Source organism: Hemiscyllium ocellatum, chromosome 47 (genome assembly GCF_020745735.1).
Source record: "Hemiscyllium ocellatum isolate sHemOce1 chromosome 47, sHemOce1.pat.X.cur, whole genome shotgun sequence".
In the NCBI taxonomy this organism is placed as follows: Eukaryota; Metazoa; Chordata; class Chondrichthyes; order Orectolobiformes; family Hemiscylliidae; genus Hemiscyllium; species Hemiscyllium ocellatum.
Genome location: NC_083447.1, coordinates 4671414 through 4697461, shown reverse-complemented (window position 1 = coordinate 4697461; position 26048 = coordinate 4671414). Strand labels below are relative to the sequence as shown.

The 26048-nt window shown below is 41.4% G+C and overlaps 1 protein-coding gene across 2 annotated transcripts in view; it reads left to right on the top strand.

Moving 5' to 3' along the window:
* The first annotated feature begins 19219 nt into the window (after positions 1-19219).
* Positions 19220-26048, top strand: part of LOC132836590 (SPARC-related modular calcium-binding protein 1-like) — a 107614-nt gene continuing 100785 nt past the window's right edge. Inside the window, exon 1 of one of the 2 annotated variants that reach the window (XM_060855970.1) lies at positions 19220-20030. In XM_060855970.1, the coding sequence (XP_060711953.1) occupies positions 19944-20030 (87 nt within the window). In that variant the 5' untranslated portion in view covers positions 19220-19943. The remainder of the gene's footprint in view (positions 20031-26048) is intronic. The other variant, XM_060855969.1, reaches the window with a different exon arrangement.

The following is a 26048-nucleotide window of genomic DNA, read 5'->3' as shown; positions in this document are numbered from 1 at the left end:
GTGCAGTTATATGTAATGTAAACACTTGTTCTGTGGGAAGATACAACAGCAACTTTAACATAACAAGATCCAATAAATAACAATGGATTGAATGATTGATTAACCCCAAAATCTTTATACAGATAATTGGCTTGTTGAATATTTCCTGCAGTTCTGATTTTATCTAAGGTTAAATAAACTGGCTAGGGGGGGTAAACATCATTACAAGTATGTTGGGTCAAAATCACCACATCTGTATCAAAATGATTTGGAGGTGCCGTGTTAGACTGGGGTGTACAAAGTTAAAAATCACACAACACCAGGTTATAGTCCAACAGGTTAATTTGGAAGCACTTTCAAATAAACCTGTTGGACTATAACCTGTTGTTTGATTTTTAGCTCTGTATCAAAATGATTGTGTGTATAGACATTATGCTTATGTGCCTCTGCTTAGTATGTATAGGTACCTATGTGTAAGGGACTTCTGTTTTTATGTATCTATTTGTCTTCCAGATATTTTTAAATCAATATATTCAGACATGACATGACACACCTCTGGTGCTGGTAGGACTTGAACCCTGTTGTAAGGACACTGTCACCATACCACATGAGAGTGTAACAAGGTACTATTTAACAGTTCATCAACAATTCCAACAGTGCAGCATTTTCTCAGTACTGAAATAGAATGCCAACCCAAATTTGTGAGCTACAGTTTAAGTATTCATACACGTATCTTGTATGTTATGTCTCTTGTGCGTGCCTTGCTTGTGTTTACAAATCTACATCTCCCCACTTTTCAGACTGTTCCTGCTCCCCAACCAATCAAACCATGTGCATGATGTCATCGGCACTCTGCTGACTAAAGTTCCCATTTTGGTTTCTTGAATCAACAGAAATAAAGTAAAATAAGAAAATCCTGTAAAAATATTTATCATCATTTCTTCAGTCTGATTTATTTTTTTATGGTGGAGGAGTGCTGAGGGCAGGCCAGTTCAGTAAACAGCCTGGGCTGACCGTAATAGAGGCCTCTGTGAAGACCACAGTGTTGAAAGTACAAAAATAGCCCTGTTGTCCGAGGCCACGTGTTTCATTGCCAAATGGGCAGCCATTGACACCAGGAATTTCTAACCTTTTGAGCCAGAAATTCCTACAGACGACATTCTTTTCAAACTCTACACATTTCAGACAGCTTTAAGAAGTTTTGCGACGCTCCCTGAGGAGATCATTATGTTCTCTGGTTAATTCTGTAAATGCCGTTACCCAGATCAGTATGCCATTTCTGGTCATGTTCTAGCCACGAGGTGCTGCTTGCTTCATTTTCCAGACTCTCAGGATCCTTGTTGACTTTCTTCATCAAATAAGGCTTGACTGTTTCCTCATGAAAATATTGTGAGAAACAATTTGCAATTTGAAAGGAACGTAATTCAATGAAGTGATACTTTCCTTGCGGTTTTACTGTGACTTACGACAGAGAAAAGGTTCTTTTAGTTATTTTTGCCAGACTGTAATCCTTCTGTTAAAATTGTTAGCTTGGTACTTGCCTAGTCACTAAGGATTTTGAGTTTACTGTTTCTTCTCTTCAGTTTTCCAAGGTACATAGTTGACGCGTCCCCAATATCTTTGCTAAATGCTATTCCCTATGCAAAATAAGTTAGTCGACTATTCGACTGCAGAAACCATCACACCATGTCACCTCCCGTTCTTAGCTCATGTCCCACTTTGCAGCAGAGCTGACTGGAAATGATCAGGCCATCTCCTCTCCCCACCGTAACTAGAGTTTGTCAACTGCTGGACCAACTGGTATTCCTGAAGAAGGGCTTATGCCCGAAACGTCGAATCTCCTGCTCCTTGGATGCTGCCTGACCTGCTGCGCTTTTCCAGCAACACATTTTCAGCTCTGATCTCCAGCATCTGCAGACCTCACTTTCTCCTCGAAGACTTTGTCAACTATTAGGCCAACTGGTAGCAGCCCGAGACCTAGTCTGTCCGGCTGAGCAGTGTATTGACACACCGAGATATTGGCAGCCCCCCTCCCCCCCGAACGGCAGTGGACAAGCACGTAGTGGGATTTGTACGACACCACTACTCCCCACCTTTTCCCATAACACAAATCAAGTAAATTGTCTCTATCAACAGATTATGTTTGACACAGCATGAGGCGATGAGAGGACGTGCTGATTTACAACAGTGGGGTATTAATTTGATGGGAAAGCTGTCATGGGAAATAAATGGTCAATAATTTTGTTCTATATGCAATACTTTATGGATCATTTGTTAAAATACTTGTGCACGTATGAATAATGACCAGACAGAAAAAGACCTTTTGTTCATTCTCTCCATAGATGCTGTCAGACCGACTGAGTTTCTCCAGCAATTGCTGTTTTTGACACAGACTATTCCATTCCTGCCAGAAACTGCTCTAACTTTGAGATAAATAATCCTGAAAACATCCTACATCTTAATCCACATGTCCATTATTTTCAGGTTTGCATAGTTCCGATTTCCTGTAATATTTGCTCTTTCTTCCTTCTATAATTTTCATTATAAGTAGTTGCTAATACCTCAGTTGTAGTGATACAACTCATGTTTACCTGTCTGTGATGTTGTGATGAGGTTCTGTACTCCTGCTCCTCACCTTTGACAATGCAGATGTCACATTGTCTGCCAATCAACGTGTAAAATGACTATGCAGTCTTTGAGATGACCAGCTTACTATGTCAGGAGTCTTCCACCTGTGCTTAGAATAGAATCATAGAATCCCTACTGTATGGAAGCAGGCCTTTCAGCCCACTGAGTCCATACCTTCCCTCTGAACAGCATCACATCCACACCCACCCACTAACCCTATCCCAACATCTTTGCATTTCCCTTGGCTAATTTTCCTAGCCAGCACATCCATAGACACAATGGGCAATTTAGCATGGCCAATCCAGACACCCTGCACATCTTTGGAAGGTGGAGTCACTCTAGCAGCATCATTATTGCGAGCATTCCCCTTTCACGGCATGGAGCCTCTGAAAAACGAGGCTCAATATCATCCAGGAAACCCACAACGCTGTCACTCTACCCCTACTCAGTAGGTAGCCAAAGTCCTGATTTTCCTGTCCCTGGGAAAATCCCTCTGCAGTGCCAGCGCACGCCTTGCGCCACTATTTTCCAATTTCATCTGCTTCCCAGGCCACCATGAATGCCTCAGAAAATCCTGAGCTTTGTTAGCTATGTCAGAGGTCAATTAATAACATTAATTATTCATCCCCCGTATAATTAATGGGGGGAGAGGAGGCAAATTTGGAATAAATTCTTTATTTGCATCAAATACTTTATCAATAAATCAATTCTAGACAGTGATCCTTTACATAGCTATGAGGAAAATGCACAGAATCTTTGTTTAACCACAAAGAGAATTGGAATTGTTTCTGAGGCAGAAAGTTGAAAGTTCCAAGTTCCACTTTAGACTACAGCACATTATCCAGGCTGATGATCTCAATACAGTGTTAAGGCAATGCTTGTATTATTGGAAATTCCTTCTTTCAGGATCACCATTGAATCATTGAACCAAGGTATCCAGCTGGATTCTTGGGTGATGGTAGGAGATCCCAAGATACTGCTTTTCAGAAGAGAAAGAGAGTTCTTCCTGGCGTTCTGGCTAAACGTTAACCTACAATCAATATCAATAAATTATCTGGTCATTTATCACATTGCTGATCTGGGAGCTTGCTGTGTGAAAATTGGATGTTGCATTTCCTACCTAACAGTAGTGGCTGAAGGTGAGGAACATTTAACTGACCAAACTACTGTGATTGTAAAAGAAGTGAGATAAATGCATTATCTTCATGTGTAGATGTACTAATTTTCAGCATTGAGCTCCACTCCAAACTAGTGACACTGAGGTAGGTAGGAGGTAGGAGCTGACTGACGTGCAGAGCCCTTAAAGGCAGGTGCCGACCATGATGGAACTTGCTGCTGTCTTTCAGCAGGCAGGAGATAGGGCATTACCTAGTCAACAGCCTCCTGGTGCAGAAAGGAAGCTAACTAGCCAACCAAATAGGGTCTATTCTGAATCAGAGACAATAATCCTTGTCAAAAATCTTCACTCGGAAAAAGAATATGGCTTTTCCCAGTACACTTGACAGCTGCACACTAACGTATAATAACATTCGTGGTCACATTGTGCAGCAATACATTTTTTACAGAGAGGAAAATATTAACTTCATTCAAAAACATCTTACTAAGGCTTCGTGTTGCCACCCATGTGATACTGTATCACTTCCTCTGATGATGCATATGTGTCTTATTAGCATATCATGCTGCCAGACTTAACCCCTTATGACAACATGCATCAGATTGTTTGGTTTAGGAATCTGCAATTTATCTGCAAGTCAATCAGAAATGAGGCTTGGGTAGTGTTGTAAAACAGAGACACCAAGGGGTTCAAGTATATAATTATTTGAAGTTTGCATCACATGTAGATAGGGTGGTTAAGAAGTCATTTAGCTTGCTTGCATCATTGCTCAGACCTTTGAGTATAGGAGTTGAGACATTATGTTGAGATTGTTAACAAACTTCTTAAATGTGTTCAAGAAAATTTTCTTTAACAATATAGAAATATTTCTACTGCAGAAGGAGCAAAACTTGACTTTCTCTTGAGTAATAAGACAGGACAAGTGACTGAAGTGATATTAGGGGAACATTTTGAGTCTAATGATCATAATTCTATTTGCTTTAAAAATAGTCATGTAAAAGGATAAGCCTTCCATAAAAATTAAAGTTTTTAATTGGAGTATGGGAAATTCTAATGGTATGAGACAAGAACTTTCAAAACTTGATTAAAGTAGACTGTTCACAGGTAAAGGGATGTCTGATAAGTAAGAGGCTTCCGAAAGTGTGTACAAAGTTAAAAATCACACAACACCAGGTTATAGTCCAACAGGTTTAATTGGAAGCACACTGTACTTTGCTCAAAAACTGCATGCATTCACGTAGAACTCTGAGCTCAAAAACTGGATGAATTCATGTAAAGCTCCGTTATCTCACTTTTTAGATTAGAGTCAATCTAAACATCAGGGCATAGACAGAGAACAAAGGGGGCCAACACCTTCAACATATTGTCTAGCTATCACCATTGTTAACAACTAACCCGGGAATGCAACTTTTTTTTTAAAAAAGGTTTTGTGATTTACACATGAAAGAAGTGAAACTATCACTGTATTCTAACAGATGAAAGGCTTAACAGACAATCAATTTTTCAATGTATAATTTCAGTTACATCACACTGTAAATTTTTGCTATAAATTCTGCGTTAGGGGTTGAGCCCTCCAGTATCACCTGATGAAGGAGTGTTGCTCTGAAAGCTAGTGTGCTTCCAATTAAACCTGTTGGACTATAACCTGGTGTTGTGTGATTTTTAACTTTGTACACCCCAGTCCAACACCGGCATCTCCAAATTCAAAAGTGTGGGAATGAGAGTTCAGAGTCATTATGTTCCTTTTAGAGTGACAGGTAAGGGTGATAGGATTATAGAGCAATGGATGAATACAGGTATTGAGGTTTTAGTCAAGAATAAAAATAATTGTATATTAGATATAAATAACTTGGTTCAAATGAATCTCTTGAACAATATAAATAGTTTAGGGGAATTCTTAAGAGGGAAGTCAGGAAGACAAAGAGAGAATATGAGATAGCCTTGGCAAATAAGGTTAAGGATAACCCAAAGTGATTCTGCAGGTAGATTAAGAGCAAGAGAGCAACCAGAGAGAGAGTAGGGAAGATCAAAGAGATTATCTTTGTATTGAACCTCAAGAGATGGGAGAGATAGTAAATGAATGTTTCACGTCAGTTTATACTCTAGAGAAAGCAATGGAGGCTAGAGAACTCGTAAATAAATATTGATGTTTTGAAAACAGTTCACATTACAGAAGAGGAAATACTGGAGGTCTTAGAGAATATAAAGGTGGCTAAATTTCCAGGACCTGATCTACTATATCACATGATGTTGTGGGAAGTTAGGGAGGAAACTGGGGGTCTGTAGCAGAAATATTTGTATGATCTATAACTACAGTAAGGTGCTGGATGACTGGAAAGTGATTAATGATGTGCTTTTGTTTAAGAAGGATGTAAGGAGAAGCCAGGGAACTATAGACTAGTGAGTTTGACTTCAGTGGTGGATAAGTTGTTGGAAGTAATTCTGAAGGATCGGAATAGTATGCATTTGGAGAGGCATGGAATGATTAGGGATAGTCAGCATGATTTTGAGCGAGGAAAATCGTGTCCCACAAATGTTATTGAGTTTTTTGAGGAACTAACCAAGAAAATTGATGAGTGCAGAACAGTAGACATTATTTACTGGACTTTAGCAAAGTCAAATATAAGGTTCCACATGGTAGACTAATTAGTAATGTTAGATCACATGAGATTCAGGATGAGCTTGCCAATTGGATACAAAATCAGCTTAACAACAGGAGATAGAGAATGATAACAGAAGGTGTTTTTTTGGACGGGAGACCTGCAACCACAGGTGTTTTACCTGAACGATTTTGATGAGAATAAAGAAGGCATGGTTGGTAAGTTTGCGGATGACACCAAAATTGATAGTGTGGTGGACGGTGAAGAAGATTATCTAAGGCTACGAAGAGATCTTGATTTATTAAGTCAATGGGATGAAGAGTGGCAAATGGAGTTTAATTTGCATTTGGTAAATGCAAGTCTCATACAATTAGAAGTGCGGCCTTGGGTAGTATTATAGAACAGAGAGATTTAGGGGTACAATTACATAATGCTTTGAGGTTTGCATCACATATAGATAGGGTGGTTAAGAAGGCATCATTGTTCAGACCTTTGAGTATAGGAGTTGACAGATTATGTTAAGGTTATACAAGACGTTGATGATGCCTCTTCTGGAGTGCTGGTTGACTTGTTATAGGAAGGATATTATTAAGCAGGCAAGGGTTCAGAAGAGATGTTGCTGGGGATGGACGGTTTGAGTAATAAGGGGAGAATGATTAGGCTGGGACTTTTTTCACTGGAGCATAGAAGGTTGAGGGGTGACCTTATAGAGGTTTATAAAATCATGAGGGGTATAGACAAGGTGAATGGCAGGTGTTTTTTTCCCCATGATTGGGGAATTTCAAGACTGGGGGCATATTTTTAAGGTGAAAGGACAAAGATTTAAAAAAGACATGAGAGACAACCTTTTTTTTACACAGAGGGTGGTTCCTGTGTGGAATGAACTTCCAGAAGAAGTGGTGGACGCAGGTAGTTACAATATTTAAAAGACATTTAGGTAAGTACATGATTAAGAAATGTTTGGAAGGTTATTGGTCAGGTACAAGAAAGTGGGACTAGTTTAGTTTGGGATTATGTTCAGCATGACTGGTTGAGGCGAAGGGTCTGTTTCCATGCTGTATGATTCGATGATTCTAAGAAGCTTAATGAAGACTTATGGGTTTCTGACTGCCCCTGTTTTGAAAATGGACCACATTTCAGAGGCATCAGGATATTGATTCATCATCTGAAATGATCTTGTGAACTTGGTCGAATTTAGTTTTTGATGACTTTATGACATGCTGTAACCACCTCGGAACATATCATGCACCATTCTATTTTTAATAAGAAAACCCCAAACCCTCAATTTGTTCTGACCATACGTCATTAGAATACTGGTATTTATTGAGCTTCCTTCTCACATGACAACAGCAACACCTTCACCACCTCCCTGGCCCACTCTTGCCAACAGAGTCAAAAATCCGGGATTGGAAGCGGAGGATGGTAGGTCATCCTGACCAATGTTGCCTGACATTTCCTGTAGCAAACAACGGGAACTAGAGAAGACGATAAACAGTGCGCTGATTGTGCCTGGAATTTGGGCAGCACACCCAGTTCTATCCTTGGAATGCTTAGGAACCAAAATAATAATTTGTGTTTTTTAATGTTTTTTCTTTAGAATTTATTTGTGTCATTGGCAAAAAGGGATGAGCTACAGCAGGAGAGCAGGCAAGCACATCTTGCCCAATAAACAGCTGTGGTTTTATTGTAGAAATGCAGCCCCCATCTGGCATTGTTTCCATTTAGTCAGAGGGAGAGGTTTCTAGAATCATGGCAAGAAGTAGTGGGATAAGTGGAAAGCAGTTCATGATTGTCTTAATTTTTCCTAATATGAATCAAAAGGTGATAAAAGTGTTTCTGATTGTTTGAAAATGTTGACTTAGGTCAGGATAACGTTAACAAGTCAGTGGAAGGGTGAGGGAGACAAACTGAATGGGAATTTCTATCAAATTTGGGTCAGTCATAGTCATACAACAAGGAAACAGAATCTTTGGTCCAACTCATCCATGCCAACCAGCCATCTGAATCTGACATAGTCCCATTTGCTACTATTTGTCCCATATCCCTCTAAACTCTTCCTATTCATCTACCCATCCAGATGCCTTTTAAATGTTGCAATTGTACCTGCTTCCACTACTTCCTCTGGCAGCTCGTTCCACACATGCACCACCCTCTGTGTGAAAACATTACCTCTCAGGTCCTTTTTAAATCTTTCCCCTCTCACCTTAAACCTATAGCCTCTAGTTTTGGATTCACCTACCCTTGGCAATTCACCCTATCCATGCCCCTCACAATTTTATAAATCTTAGTAAGGTTACCCTTCAGCCTCTGATGCTGTAGAGAAAATTTCCCTAGCCTATTCATCCCATTCCTATAATTCAAACCCTCCAGCCCTGGCAACATCCTTGGAAATTGCACAATGTTCATCACCATTTGCAACTCCTCAGGTACTGAATGCTTTGTGCAAATGCTTTGCTGAAGTCCATATAGATAATGCCTACCACACAGCCTTCATCAATCTTCTTTATCACCTCTTCAAAAAACTCAATCAAGTTGGTGAGACACGATTTTCCATGCTCAAAGCCAAGTTGAGTATTCCTAATCAGTCCTTGCCTTTCCAAATGCTATAAATCCTGTCCCTCAGAATCCCTTCCATCAACTCACTCACCACTGACGTAAAGCTCACCAGTGTATAGTTTCCTGGCTGTTCCTTACAGCATTTCTTAGATAATGGCACCAATTAGCTAGCCTCCAGTCTTCTGGCGTCTCACCACTGGCTGTTGATGATACAAATATCTCAGCAAAGGGCTCAACAATTTCTTCCCTCCCTTCCCACAAATTCTGGGGAACACTAGATCAGGCCCTAATGATTTATCTACCTTTATCCGTTTTAAGCCCTCCAGCATCTCCTCTAATGTAATATGAACTCTTTTCATAACATTTTTTATTTCTCAAAGTTCCCTAGTCATACAGCATTCCCTATACTTACCAGTCTTGCCCTTCACACTAACAGGAACACATTGTCTCCGGTCTCTTGTTATTTCACTTTTAAAGGTCTCCCTCCTTCCAACCATCCTATGAATAGACCAAGAGGAGGTTGAACAGTTCATCCACTTTACCAACACCTTCCACCCTGACCTCAAATTTACCTGGACTGTCTCAGACTCCTCCCTCTCCTTCCTAGACCTCTCCATTTCTATCTCGGACGACTGACTCAACACAGACGTTTATTATAAACCGACTGACTCCCACAGCTACATAGATTACACCTCCTCCCATCCTGCCCCCTGTAAAAATGCCATCCCATATTTCCAATTCCTTCGCTTCCGCCGCACCTGCTCCCAGGAGGACCAATCCCAACACCGAACAACCCAATGGCCTCCTTTTTCAAAGACCACAATTTCCCCTCCGACGTGGGTGGCGATGCTCTCCACCGCATCTCCTCAACTTCCCGCTCCTCCGCCCTTGAACCCTGCCCCTCCAATCGCCATCAGCACAGAACCCCACTGGTCCTCACCTACCACCCCACCAACCTCCAGATACATTGTATCATCCTTCGCCATTTCCGCCACCTCCAAACAGACCCCACCACCAGGGATATCTTTCCCTCCCCTCCCCTATCAACGTTCTGGAAAGACCACTCCCTCCGTGATTTCCTCGTCAGGTCCATACCCCCCACCAACCCAACCTCCACTCCCGGCACCTTCCCCTGCAACCGCAAGAAATGCAAAACTTGCGCCCACACCTCCCCCCTCACTTCCCTCCAAAGTCCCAAGGGATCCTTCCATATCCATCACAAATTCACCTGCACCTCCACACACATCATTTACTGCATCCACTGCGCCCGATGTGGCTCCTCTACATTGGGGAGACAGGCCACCTACTTGCGGAGAACACCTCTGGGACATCCACACCAACCAACCCAACCGTCCCGTGGCTGAACACTTTAACTCCCCCTCCCACTCTGCCAAGAACATGCAGGTCCTTGGCCTCCTCCATCGCCAGACCATGGCAACACGACGCCAGGAGGAAGAGCGCCTCATCTTCTGCTTAGGAACCCTCCAACCACAGGGATGAATGCAGATTTCTCCAGCTTCCTCATTTCCCCTTCCCCCACCTTTTCTCAGTCCCAACCCTCGGACTCAGCACCGCCTTCTTGACCTGCAACCTTTTTCCCGACCTCTCCGCCCCCACCCCCTCTCTGGCCTATCACCCTCACCTTAACCTCCTTCCACCTATCGCATTCCCAACGCCCGTCCCCCAAGTCCCTCCTCCCTACCTTTTATCTTAACCTGCTTGGCACATCCTCCTCGTTCCTGAAGAAGGGCTTATGCCCGAAACGTCGATTCTCCTGCTCCTTTGATGCTGCCAGACCTGCTGCGCTTTTCCAGCAACACGTTTTTCAGCTCTGATCTCCAGCATCTGCAGTCCTCATTTTCCCCTATGAATAGCCTCCCCCAATCAACTTTTGAAAGTTCCTTTCTTGAGATAATTTCAAGAATTCAAGAGTGTAGTGCTGGAAAAGCACAGCAGGTCAGGCAGCATTTGAGGAGCAGGAGAATCAACATTTTGGGCACAAGCCCTTTATCAGGAAACTCATGATGAAGAGCGTATGCCCGAAGTGTCGATTCTCCTGCTCTTCAGATGGTGCCTGAGCTGATGTGCTTTTCTAGCATCTGCAGTCCTCACTTTCTCGTAGTTTAAAGAATTGTCTGTTGTCTCTCAGTTCAGGGTTAATGTCTACTCAGTTGTAACTTTCTGGTATGAGTTTTCACAAGATTGCAGAGACCAATTCTTGATTTTCAGATCTTTGGACACATGGTTTGATGAGCTGGTGGAGTCTGAAGTGCTGGTTATACTCCCTTTCCTTCTCTGTGCCATCATGAAGACTTCTGGACTTAAAGCACGATGCATCTTGATATGGAAGTTGCCACTTTGAATGATTTGTAAGAAGTTCCTCCCAGTCGTTAATGTCAATGTTGCTGTGCTTCAAGGAGAACTTCAGAATATCTTTAAAGCATTTTCTTTGTCCTTGGAATACTAGCCATTTGAGAATTGAGAAACCATGACATAACGGAGCAGACATATTCAGCCATCCAGTACAGTCTGTCATAGTTGGTTCTGCTGGTGTTTTGTCTGAAAACTTGAAAAGGTGGTTGTAAGAAAGACAGGAGTGTTTGTTCAATGAGCCTCCCAATGAATCCAGAGAATGCAGTGCATGCATATCTGTGAGAGAATCAGATTTCTGTTTGTCCATCATCCAAGGTGGGATCATTGGGAAGCAACCATATCAAAAACTCGGGGTAAATGTTTATCTTTTAGTCCACTGACAGCAATCGTAAGGCCCTGACAACATTCCAGCAGTAGTAATGAAACCTCCAATCCATGACTAGCCACATCCTTAGCCAAGTTATTCCAGTACATCTACAATATTGGCATCTGTATGACAATGTGGGAATTTGCCCAACTACAGATGGTCCACAAAGGAAATCCAGCCAGTTTACTCTCAATCAGCAAAGTGCCATCAAATAGCACTTGGTCAGCAATAACCTGCCCACTGATGCTAAGTTAGGGTTCCACCAGGGCCACTCAGCTCCTACCCTCATCACAGTTTTGGTCCAAACATGGACAATAGAATGAACTCCAGAGGAAAGGTAATAGTGACTGCCCTTAATATCAAGGTAGAATGTTGTCTATTCAGCACTTGATTTGTCTCTGAGTATAGCATTAAGGAGCTTTAGTAAAGCTGGAATCAGTGGATATCGGGGAAAACTCTCCATTAGGTGAAGTCACACATAGCACAAAGGACAATGATTGTGATTATTGGAGGTTAATAATCTCAGTCCCAGAACATCTCTACAGGAGTTCCTCAGATTTATGTCCTGGACCAACCATCTTCATATGCTTTATTAATGACTTTCCTTTCATCATAAGGTCAGTGGTTCACTGATGATTGCACATTTTTTGGATCCCTAAAGCTCTGAAGCAGTCATATGCAACAAGACGTGGACAACATATAGGCTTGGGCTGATAAGTGCTGAAAATGTGTTGCTGGAAAAGCGCAGCAGGTCAGGCAGCATCCAAGGAACAGGAGAATCGGCATTTCGGGCATCCACTCTCTTTGGGCTGATAAGTGGCAAGTAACATTCATGTCGCACAAGTGCCAGGCAATGACCATTTCAAACAAGAGAGAATAACCATCACCTCTTGATATTCAATGGTGTTACCATCGTTGAATCCCTCACAATCAACATTCCTGAAGTTATTATTGACCAGAAACTGAACTGGACCAACCAAATAAATACAGTGAGTTGGTCAGAGACTGTGAATTCAATGGAGAATAATTCACCCCCTGATCATTGCCTGTTCACCACCAGGTCAAAAATATGATGGAATAGCTTTGCTTGTCTAGATAGGATGCAGTTTCAATAACTTCAAGTAGCTTGGCACCATCCAAGCAACTTGCTTGATTGGCACACTTTGTATGATCTTCCACATTCACTCACCTTCCCACCATGCACAATGGCAGCAGTGTGTGCAATCTACAAGATGTATTGCAATCACTCAATAATGCTCCTTTGGCAGTGTGTTCAGAGATGTCTACCTTAGAAGGGTAGCAGGTATTTTGGGAACACCACCACTTGCAAGTTCCCTTAAAAGTCATCCACCATCCAGACTTGGAACTATATCTTTGTTCCTTCACTTTTGCTGGGTCAAGGTCTTAAGACAGCTCACCATGACTCTTCAAGGATAATTAGGGATAGGTAATAACTTCTAAGTGAGGTAGCAACTCGCTTATCCCATGAACAAATTAAAACTTTGCAAGCTGAAATTAGGATTTTTGGCACTTTTATATTAGCCTTGCTTTGGTGTTTTTTGCTTTGTATTTTGTGATCCAGATCCTGAGCTGTATGATTTCAGTTTGGTTCATTTAATCTTGCCAAATGTTTACCAAAAACACCGTGTCTGGGACAAATAGATCAAATATAGATGAATAAATGCTGGATCTGGCACATCGATGCGGAAATCACAGATCCCTGCAGGAAACTACTCAGCCCATTACATCTGTCCTAGTGCTGACTGTTGACTCTAATCCCACTTCCATTTAAAATACTAGACAGAAGACAAAAATCAAAGAGCAGAATTAAACCCAAGATCAGACATAATACTGGAAAGAATGAATAAACATAAACGGTTTAATAATATAACAGATTGATCCAGTGACCATTGAAAATCAATAATCTAAAACTCAATACTTAACATCATTCTTCACCAACATTTCAGCACTAGGGCACTGGCATTGGAGAACTCTCATTTAATAATATTTTACATAAACTTCTCCCCCTAATTGACAAGTCATAACTCAAGACGGAGGTTTTATAGCTCATTGTATATTTCCTGGTCTTGACGATTTTGCCAATGAGACTCAATCTCTTTACTCTTTCCCCATAGCCCTGGAATTATTTTCCTTGCCAAGTTCTATCCAATTCTTTCTCAAATTATCCTTTCAGACAGTGCAATTCCAGGTTGCATTAACTGGCTGCGTCTCCCCCTATCTTTGTTTTTTCGCCAATTATCTTAGATTTGTGTCCTCTGATTAGTTGTGCTTCTGCCAGTGATGGGGCTGTAAAACATTAGTTTTGCATCTCTCGATTCTCTAATTTGCACTGTCTCTGCCATATTATTTAACTGGAAATGTTTAAAACCTTGTATCTTTAAATAAGATTAGAATGAATGACTTTAAAATGAAGACTGAATTTTACATACATGTCCCAGTTCAATTATTCTTGTGCCTTACTGTCTCCTCGCCACACATCATCAGAAGACACTTGGTCTTATTGCCCATGCATAAAGCAAAGAGACTCCAACTAAGTATCATTTAAATAAGCAATGGAAAGTTTCATTGGCCACATATGTTGTTACTAGATTGGCAGAATTTACAATATCAAGGGAAATACATTAATTCCAAAAATAATTAAATACCAAAAGGATGAGTATTTCTGGTTTGCAGATGGAAATTGTAATGGGTCAGATTTCTGCCAAGGTAACCACACGGCCCTGGGTGGGACTAGATCAGGCATGGCTCAACTTGCGGGTGTTTACTGCACAGGTTACATGTTTGAAACTTTATCATCACCAAGGTAACTAATGTGCTCTGTTTGCTTTGGCTGTTTCCTTTTTCTGTCTGGGATGAAATAATATGACATTGTTGCTACTTCCCCAATATTTCTTCTTGTGCTCATCGAGTAGACAAGTGTTGGCAAATATCAGAATATCACAGATACTGGGAAATCTGCAACAGGAGAAAATGCTGGAATAAGTCAACATCGCTGCAGTGAACAAATAAGTTTGCATCTTATATGTGGACAGAGTTCAATCATGGAAATAAAAAAAAGGAAAGCTGTAACTCAAGCTGACTATCTCTGTTTTACATTATACTATTGAGTCAGATTGAATTCAAAAGACACTAGGGGCTTCCAGAACAGATTAACTCTAACCCAGAAAAAAAATCTGAGTTTGAGAGGGACTATTCTATTCTCATTCCCATTTATTTTATATAAGAGCTGGGCTCAGTGGGGAATACCCCTGTTGTTGAGATTGAGATTGAGAATTTAATTCCAAGTCTAGGGCAAACAATAAAATATAGATTTACGCTCCCAATTCAGTACTTAAGGAGCATTGCACAGCTATGAAATGTGGTCATGGAATGGCAACATTATGCTAAAGATCCATCTGCCCTGTTGGGGAATGTATAAAATACCATGACATCACTTTGGAAAAGAGCAGAGATATCCCTGGTGTCCTAGCCAATATTTATCTCTCAATCAACATTACAAAAAATATGTATTACCTGGCCAGTGTCACATTGTTGTTTGTGGGAGCTTGCTACGTCCACACTAGCTGCTGTCTTTCTTACAATACAACAATGACTGAACTTTAAAAAAAGTACCTGATTAAATGCAAAGTGCTTTGGGATGCCATGAAGATATTATACAAATGCAGTTCTTTCTTTTCATTTCATTGCTGTTTATGGGATCTTGCTGTGTATATATTGACAGATCTCTTGTATAAATGAGGTACTTTATGTCTTTGTAATTTGTTGTAATACTAAGTGGTATGATCAGGTGCTGTATACATGCAAGTCTTTATTTATTGAAGAAGGTAAAGTCATCAAATTTATTTTTAATTTCAGTTTCAGGAAAAGACAAGGTAGGCATTCGTTACTTATCTTAATTATCCTCAGAAGGCGGTGTTGGGGTTCTTGAATCACCAGCAGCTGGATAAAACAGTTAAATGGGGCAGACATATATCGGCCAATTTCGGAGCGGACATTAATGAACCATCCTTTCATGATTACCAGACATTTCAAAACATTTGAAAGAAATATAGGAAACTCAGCAGCAAATTTGGACATAGTAAGCTCTTACAAACAGCAATGGAATAATGACCTGATAATCTTTTTTGCATTATTGGTTCAAAAATAAATATTGGGCAAGTACATCAGAGATAGCTCCCCCTCCCCACCTCTTCAAAGTACACACGTGCCAGCTTGATATTTGTGTTCAAGTCAACTCAAAAATTCTAGACTACAGTCCAGCGGCATAACCACTCACTACTGAATTTCACTCCAGGTGGAAGCAGTCAACATAACCCCAAAGGGGCCCATTTATTTACTTCAATCAAGGTATTTCTGACAGCTGTTTCTCTTTCTTACATGATTTGTGACATTTATGTTTTTTTTCCTACAAATTTCCAAGCACAGTTTTGAAGTAATATCCAGCTCACTGAAAATACAGAATGATAAAAGAGTGATAGGGAATTTCATTTTAACTCTTCTAATGGTTTTGGATCAACATCAAAGTATAGGGAGAAAGAAAAAAACACATCAGAGTATTTTCTCTCTGGTTAGAATCAATGAACTGTGGAGTCATCAAGAGATTTAAAGGGACCTAGTAGAGAAGTCACTAGGAGCTAGAGTACTGGTACAAATCTAGTCTAAAATGTTAATAAAATGCTTACCTTTAATCCAATCGGGCTGGAATATAAGACCATAAGACCATAAGACATAGGAGTGGAAGTAAGGCCATTCGGCCCATCGAGTCCACTCCGCCATTCAATTATGGCTGATGGACATTTCAACTCCACTTACCAGCGTTCTCCCCGTAGCCTTTAGTATATGAAGTATTGGAAGCTCATTATATTTATAAAAACTTTGATTACTTCCAATTTACAGTAATGCGTTCAAATCTGAGTACCACACTTCAATAAAAATATAGTGACCTTGGAAAGTAGGAGTGCTGATTTGCCAGATCAATCAATGGGTTAAATTATGTGGACAAGTCGCATAGACAAAGGTTGTAAATATTTGTAATCACCCTGTTCAGGCATGTTAAGACACATCAGGAGCAGGCAGGACTTGAACCTGGGCCTTCCAATTCAGCAGTAAGGACACTACTCCTGCACCACAACAGCTCTAAGACAAACGCTGGTATTCCCTTGAGTTTATAGATTAAAGGGAGGGTTAACTGAAATACTTAAGGTCAAGTTAAGACATTGATCAGCTATGATCTAATTCAGTAGCAGAACAGGTTTGAAGGACTGAAAGAATTTTTTCCACCTTTATGCACAGCATGCAAATCTCTGAAACTTTTTGGAGTGTCAATTGCCCTGATATCATTGAGGTGTTCATTGTGACAAGAAGCATATTTCTTTATGTAACAATTTTATGTTGGGAATGCACATCAGCCCAGAAATATAGGAGGGGATTTCAATACATCACCTTGCTCTTCTGCTAACATGTCTGTCCCAGGCCTGCTCCAGTGATCTAGTAAAGCTCCGTGTGAGCCGGAAGAACCAGTACCTCATTTTCCACTTCGGCACTTCGTAACCTTCAGGAATTAACATTGGGTTCAATAACTTCAGACAATGAATTCAGTCCACCATTTTGAAAAACCCACCATCCACTTCCCCCAAACCCCCCATCCCACCCTTGTGTCTTCCTTGCATGGGTTTGTTCTCAGTAGAGATGATTTACTTCCTGCTATTAACACCTAACATTAACACCCATTATTCATCTATATCTCTTCTCAACTATTATTAGCCATCCTTAAACATTTTGTTCTGACCCTTTTACCAACTGTTTCCCTTGCTCCTTCTCCTCTCCCTTTTTCCAGAGCAGAAAAGTAATCATTTCTCCAGCCTCCTTCAGTTTTGAAAAAGAATCATATTGGTCTTGAAACATTGACTCCTTTTCTCTCTCCACAGGCAGTGCTGGACCTATGGAGTTACTCTAGCACTTGCAGTTTTTATTTTAGATTTCCAGCATCCACAATATTTTGCTTTTATTACAGGTGGCCTCATTTTGCAAACATTAAATCCAATTTGGTTGAACTCCATTTGTTTTTGGTGTCCAGTAGTTGCAGCACCTCATGCTATGGTTACCATTAGATCCATCACTTACAGAATTAACACAAAATCCAGGCTGACACTCCAGTCAAGACAGAAAGAACATTATCTCATTAGAAATGCTTTCTTTCAGGTTAGAGGTTAAAATCTGTCCAGTGGCATTATTCTGAATTTTGGCTAATATTTATTCTGCAAATAATATTTATTAAAACAGACTATCTGGTTATTATTTCATTGGTTATAAATTGCTTAGGGATATGTTCAGATTGCTGGAATTTGCTCCCTAAGGGCATTGTGGGTCAGGCTACAGCATGTGGACTGCAGCAGTTCAAGAGGGCAACTAGGGATGAGGAATAAATGCTGGCTCATGTCCACAAGTGATGTCCACATCCCATGAGTGAATATTTAAAAATTGCGAAAGGCACTATAGAAGCAGAGGTTTCTCTTTTCAGTTAACAGGAAGGATGGTTGAATAAACTCCGTCTCTAAATGCGAAAACATTGCTGGAGGTTTCTCATGCCTCAAGCAAGTGTTTTATAACCCAATTTATAAAAGATAAAGTATAAAGATTTTTTAAAAAATGTATGCAGGTGCTGTGAAGGATTGATGCATCTACACGCTGGGGCATGGAGTGTTGGGGCTTGTACATGCAATTCTCAACCTGCAGATTTCTCAGTCTTATTTGGCTCTTTATGGGCAGAGGCTGGAATAATAAATTTCCAGGAGCTAAGAAGGGACATTTATCCCTTTCACTAAAGTTAATTCCTATAGTTTCCACCTTGATTTTAGCACCCACAATATTTTAAAAAATAATTAAAACAAAAAGCTCCACAGTGACTCAAGCTGGGCAGACTTTCATATTTATAAATAGAGTGCCAGACAGACGCTCGGAGGGAAATGGCGAATTTTGATGGGTGGTTGGTATGGCATACTTTCCTTCTTTTCCTGGGGTTGCAATTCATTGCTGTGGGGTTTGATGTCACAACCACCAACAGACATCCTGACCTAAGTGTCTGTTTATGGCAGACTGTTTCAGCATGGGGGTGGCGGGGCATTACAGCCCAACCTGACATCCACACAAGCTCAATTTCCAGCAGGAACTGGTTGTAGATCTGGGGCATTGAGATTAATTATCTGGATCTGAGACCTTCCTGGATCATTCGACTTAGCATCACTGAGGCAGGTGAATTTACTCACAGGCTTGGTTTTTTTACAATAAATAGAATCACATTTACATTGGCGAGTTTCTGAACATGCCTTATGGAATTAGATCAATGTCATTTCACGTCAGTAAGTAGACAATAAAAACCCTCAAAGCAGGAATCTTCTGATTGGATTTTATAAGTGCAGACCCATCCTTGAATCAAAACATCGCCTCATCAACCGGACACATTCATGAGTGGGGTTGGACATCAGAAAACCGAGGTCAGACCGAATCTCCCTTTCACTCACGTCACTAGACTTGACTAAGAGACAAGCTTGTGAATCAGACTGGCTCAGTTCCAGCACAATTGCCTCTGAGGCGGAAGATCACAGATGCATCTTTTCGGCAAGACGTTAACCGAGGCCTCCGCTTTTGAAGAGCAGGGAGTTGACAGTCAAAGAATAATCCATGAAAAGTGCGGTGCTTTGGGACCTACAGGTGATGTGAACGGCGCCAAGTAAATGCAAGGTATTCTTGATTGATGGTGGCAAGTGGATGGACTTAAAAATGATTTGTGATGTGACTGGGAACAAGTAAAAGACGGAACTGGAAGACGATTAGGACTTAAATGCACATGGAAGATTGAGTGCTTTTGTAGCAACCATCTGGACAGGAAACAAGTCGCTGGGTAGGGTTTTACAGACAATGGGAGGCAGGGTTGGGGCCGAAGGGGGTGGGGTTGTTCGTTTTCCACGTGGGTCGACTGGTTCCAAACAGTCCCGTTAAAAGTGGCAGCGGTCGGCGCTGGTGCAGAGCTCCGAGGGTGGGCGGTCAGAAGTCACAGGCACCACCGGCGGGAAGAACCGCTTTACTCGGGCAACCTGCATTCCGGGAGCGGCAGATCCTTCAGGTCCTGACACCCCAGGGACCAGCAGCGATTTATTAACGTGCACAGGCAACAAGGCGAAATATCACCCCGAAACTGACAAGGCGAGAAGTCTTTTGTTTTAACGTGGAAACGGGCACTTTCTGAAAAGCCACTTCCGGAGCCTCTCTCTCTCTCTGTCTCTTTCCATCAACACTGAGTTACGGGATGTCGCCTTTCCCTCTCATCCTTTTGACCATTGAGCTGTTGGGTTTTTCGGCAACTTCCAAGCCCCACCGGTTCGACAGGACTCTGGTAAGCGACAAACTTCAAAGTGCACCCCGATCCCAGCTCTCCCAGATTCCTTTATATAAACGGTCAAATAACTCATTCCTTTTTGATACAGTTAGGGCTATTCAAAACCAGTTTAAAGATACATTTCCTCCCAATGTAAGGGGAAAAAGTGAGGTCTGCAGATGCTGGAGTGTCAGAGCTGAAAATGTGTTGCTGGTTAAAACGCAGCAGGTCAGGCAGCATCCAAGGAACAGGAGATTCGACGTTTCAGGCATATGCCCTTCATCAGCTTCCTCCCAATGTAGTCAGGCAGAACTTATACAACCGGCTATAACGCCACAACACTGGCCCAGACGCACTTACTGTGTAGGGAAACATAATCTATAAGTCCCTCATATTAGACACAGCTCCTCGGATGCTGCCTGAACTGCTGTGCTCTTCCAGCACCACTAATCCAGAATCTGGTTTCCAGCGTCTGCAGTCATTCTTTTTACCTACATTATTACAGTGGGAGGATTCTACAACGTTTAGGTGTTGGGAATAATATTCTACTGAAGACAATTTGAACCTGTGTTTCACAAAGTTAAAGAGATGGGTAAAATGAACTAAGAATTATTTCATAGAATTCCATTTCTATATCGATCTGCGTTTGGGGATATATTTGAAATCCAGAGTTCAGATATTTTCTGCTCAGTTGCGGTGTTTTCACACACGCACATTGCGGAGTTTCGGCTGGAGAGTGGGGTCTGTTGCATGTACCTGAGTTAAAGTTGCTCCAGTGGCTCTGACTATTCAGTGCGGGACGAGTCCGAACAGGCCGGATGACAGCAGAGGAACCTCCTGGCTGACCAACAACGCAAACCCCTCTCCTGCCTCCCAGTGTGCACTGTTACAGGGCCAATTTCAGTCAAACTGCTCCCACTGAATAAGGGAGGAAGCTTTGCCTATTTCGTGAACGATTTGTGTTCCTCTTAATAAGTACGTCACGCAGCAGAAGACTTAGACAATTTCATAAATGTCCATAAATATAGATAGTGTGATTTGTGACCGGTTGTCTCAGTTTGTGAATATTCCCCCTAGAGGTCGCAGTTTTATTCATTAGATTACTGAATCAACCTGTTATTGGGCACTTGCTAGAAATGAACAGCAGGTTAGTTACCATCCGCAGGAGTCAGAGAAAACCCGAAATGAATTTTGAAGCAGCGGGGATGAGGGAAATGATTACTGCCTGTCATAATGATCTCGATTGCGTCGTCTGAAAATGTGGGAGAAACTCATTCAACAGTTACTTTCAAAAGGAAATCTGATAAGGAATTAGTAAAGCTAAAAGCAGAACCAAGGGCCAAGAACAGAGGATTGGAACTAATTGAATAGTTCCAGACCATATGAACGTAGAACATTACAGCGCAGTACAGGCCCTTCGGCCCTCAATGTTGTGCTGACTTGTGAAACCAATCTGAAGCTCATCTAACCTACACTATTCCATTATCGTGTTTATCTAATCACTATTTAAATGTCCTTAAAGTTGGCGAGTCTACTACTGTTGCAGGCAGGGCGTTCCATGATCTTACTACTCTCTGAGTAAAAAACCTACCTCTGACACCTGTCCTATATCTGTCATCCCTCAGTTTAAAGCTACGTCCCCTCGTGCTAACCATCACCATCTGAGGAAAAAGGCTCTCACTATCCACTCTATCTAACCCTCTGATCATCTTATATGACTCTATTAAGTCACCTCTCAACCTTCTTCCCTCCAATGAAAAAAGGCTTAGTCCCTCAGCCTTTCCTCATAAGACCTTTCCTCCATACGAGCCAACATCCTGATAAATCTCCTCTGCACCCTTTCTAATGCTTCCACATTCTTCTTGTCATGCAGTGACCAGAACTGTATGCAATACCCCAAGTGCTATCGCACCAGAGTTTTGTACAGCTGCAATATGACCTCATGGTTCCCAAACTCAATCCCTCTACCAATAAAAGCCAACACACCATACACTTTCTTGACAACCTTATTGACCTGGGTGGCAACTTTGAGGGATCTATGTACATGGACACTGAGATCTCTCTGCTCATCCACACTACCAAGGATCATTCCATTAATCCAGTATTCTGTATTCCTGTTACCGAATGGAGTGGATGTCCTCTCACCTGTTCCTTAAGATTATAACATATTTTATTTCAAACATAGCAATTAATATAATAAAAAATAATACAGTAGATATTACTTAAATTCATTTCTCACGTCCCCACTATAACAACCTTTCTGAAAGTTGCTGTGACCTCTGGATGTTAAAAATACGCTTCCTTTCACATCTATGATCTCTACCCCATTACCTTCTGCTTTCTCAATAATTCTATTGTAAATTAATTCTTCAAGTTAAATATATTTCCATTGTATCTTTATTTCCTGAACGCTAAGTCATTCTGTTTACATGACAACACTGACTACACTTCAGAAGTGCATCATTGGCTGTCAAGCACTCTGTGGTGCTGCGGGGTTGTGAAAAGTGCTACGGAAATGCAAAAGTTTCCTTTTTCTTTTATAGAAAAGGGAAGAACCAGCCATGATTGAATGACAGTGCAGATTCGATGGGCTGAATGGCCTAATTTCTGCTCCTATATCTTATGGAATCTGCACTGTGATATATCGATCAGGTAAGTGCGGAGAATGGATTTGTTGTCGGGTGCAGTTACTTTATCACAGTGCCCTCAGGCAGTTTGTTTGTAAGCATCTGATTGCCTGCTCTCTGCCTAATCCTGCAATGATGGAGGATTCATTGTACCATTGCTTCAGTGAAATGTTCTCATCAGAAAGATGCAAAGAACCAGCCTGCTCTTGGCACAAGAATGACCACATCTCTGGTGTGAACCTCAGGTTTCACAATGGAAGACACACTTTCTTCATGCCCTCCTTCTTGAATTCTTCTCCTGCAGTTGGCAGAGAGAGATTAGGAGAAACTTCTCTGCACAGAGGGTTGGTGGAACATGGAATGTTTTTGCCACAGTAAGTAGTGTAGACAATATTGCATAATATTGCATTATACACTGCAAGAGAATGGGTCAATGTGGGATTGGTTGCTGTGAAGAAGTGCAACATCAGATTTAACATAGAGTCATAGAGATGTACAGCATGGAAACAAACCCTTTGGTCCAACCTGTCCATGCCAACCAGATATCCCAACCCAATCTAGTCTCACCTGCCAGCACCTAACCCATATCCCTACAAACTCTTCCTGTTCATATACTCATCCAAATGCCTTTTAAATGTTAACATAGAACATTACAGTAGAGTACAGGCTCTTTGGCCCTCGTTGTTGCGCCCATCTGTGAAATTAATCTGATGCCCATCTAACCTACATCATTCCGTTATTATCCATGTGTATATCCAATGCCCATTTAAATGCCCATAATGTTGGCGAATCTACTACTGTTGTAGGCAGGCCATTCCATGCCCCTACTACTCTCTGAGTAAAGAAACTACCTCTGATATCTGTCCTAAATCTATCACCGTCAATTTAAAACTATGTCCCCTCGTGTTAGCCTTCACCATCTGAAGAAAAAGGTCTCACTGTCAGCTCTATCTAACTCTCTGATTATCTTATACGTCTCAATTAAGTCACCTCTCAACCTCATTCTCTCCAATGAAAACAGCCTCAGTTCCCTCAGACTTCCCTTGTAAGACCTTCCCTCCATACCAGGCAACATCCTAGTAAATCTCCTCTGAACCCTTTCCAAAGCTTCCACATTCTTCCTATAATGCGGTGACCAGAACTGTATGTAATACACCAGGTGTGGCTGCACCAGTGCCTTGTACAGCTGAAGCATGACCTCATGGCTCCAAAAATCAATCCCTCTGCCAATAAACACCAACACACCATATGCCTTTTTAACAACCCTATCAACCTGGGTGGCAACTTTCAGGGATTTATGCACCTAGAAACAGAGATTTCTCTGTTATCTACACTGCCAAGAATTTTACCATTAGCCCAGTACTCTTTATTCCTGTTGCTCCTTCCAAGGTAAAGCACTTCACACCTTTCCACATTAAACTCCATTTGCCACCTCTCAGCCCAGCTCTGCAGCTTATCTATGTCCCTCTGTAACCCACAACATCCTTCAGCACTATCCACAACTCTGCCTACCTTAGTGTCATCACCCATCATCCGCAAATTTACTAACCCATCCTTCTTTGCCCACATCCATATCATTTATAAAAATGACCAACAGCAGTTGCTTGAAAACAGATCCTTGTGGCACACCACTGGTAACTGAGCACCAGGATGGACATTTCCCATCAACCATCACCCTCCATCTTCTTTCAGCTAGCCAATTTCTGATCCAAATCACTAAATCACCTTCAATCCTGAAACTCTGTATTCTGTGCAATAGCCTACCATGTGGACCTTACCAAATGCCTTAGTGACATCCATATACACCACATCAACTGCTTTACCTTCACCCACCTGTTTTCTCACCTTCTTGAAGAATCCAATAAGGTTAGTGAGGCATGACCTACTCTTCATAAAACCGTGTTGACTACCCCTAATCAACTTGTTCCTTTCCAGGTGATTATAAATCCTATCTCTTATAACCTTTTCCAATGCCTGACCCACAACCAAAGTAAGGCTCACTGGCCTATAATTACCAGGGTTGTCCCTGGTTATTTCATAAATCATTTTGGCGAGAGTCTGAGTTGGAGAGTGGAAGTGAATAAAAGTGAGTATATATAATAGGCATTCCCAAAATATATCTTCAGTGTGAAAAAATGAATACAAGTATAATGTATAGATTTTAATTCATTTTCTTTAATTGCCCAACGCCTTGATGGGCAAGAGCAGGCCTGAAGGCATGATCTCATTTCCAGTTGGCAAGATGGACATTAAAATTACATACACACAACTTGGTGGCTCGTTTTGACGGCAGTGACAATTATAAGTGAGCTGCTTTTCAATTCAGCTTTGATCTGTGTAGGTTACCCACAGGTCCTGCCTTCAGTGGTAATTTTGATTGCTGTAATGTCATGGAGAGCTAATACATTCCAGCAGGATTTATGTAATAGCATCAGATGTTTGCAAACAAATTGGAACATAGTTTGCCAAACATTTTAATCATGAGGACCTACATAAGAATATGCTTCACTTCAATTGAGATTACAAATTTATTTCTTAAGGAGTTTAAATGCAACTTGATGTGTGCATTTGCGATGAGTAGACTGAGTCTGTAGTGGCATCATTTGCAGTCCCTCACAGATGAGGATGACTCTGTTCCTCTCTCTGAGTGTCAGTAAGTGGCTGTACAGACCTATGGAGTTACTGCAGGCTCTGTAAGACCTGGGCCAGAAAGATGGTCCTGGGGAGAGCTGGGTGGGTTTTTGCTCTTTTCACTGTTTTTGCCTGGCTTCTGCTTTTTCCCAACAGCAAGTCTCCAGGTGCTCAATGCCTTCCAGGATGTTCTTCCAGCACTTTGGACAGTCTTGGGTCAGTGATTCCCAGGGTTCTGTGGGAATGTCACACTATGCCTTGAGGATATCACTGAAACACTTCCTCTATCCATTTGGAGATGGCCATACATCTCTTATAAGGGGCAGTACATGGGTGTGGGTTTGTGTGTGCTCAAGGAAGAATGTGAGTTTGTGTGGCTGCTCAATCAACAGACCAGCAGCTGATGTGAGTTACCAGCATTTATGTTTTTAAACTTTCAATTTAAGTTCAAACTGAGAACTTTGAGAAATTGATGTAAAACACTGTTGGCAGGAGCTTTGAAGCACCTTGATTCTTATTTTCATTAGCATCACTAACTGTGAAAATATCTGAGGTTTCAATGTGTTCCTCCTTAATGTTGAGCAGGTATTTTGCAACTTTGCTTTGCTGCAGAATTTGAGTTATATCAGTAAATACCAGGACGGCACAATATAACATCACCAGTGACAGCTCGCTGGAGTGACAAAGTTCTACACTGTACACACATTAACTGCTCAGAGCCTCTACTGTATCATAGAACTGCAATCTGTCAGTGTTTCATTTAGAGGTCCTCTGATCT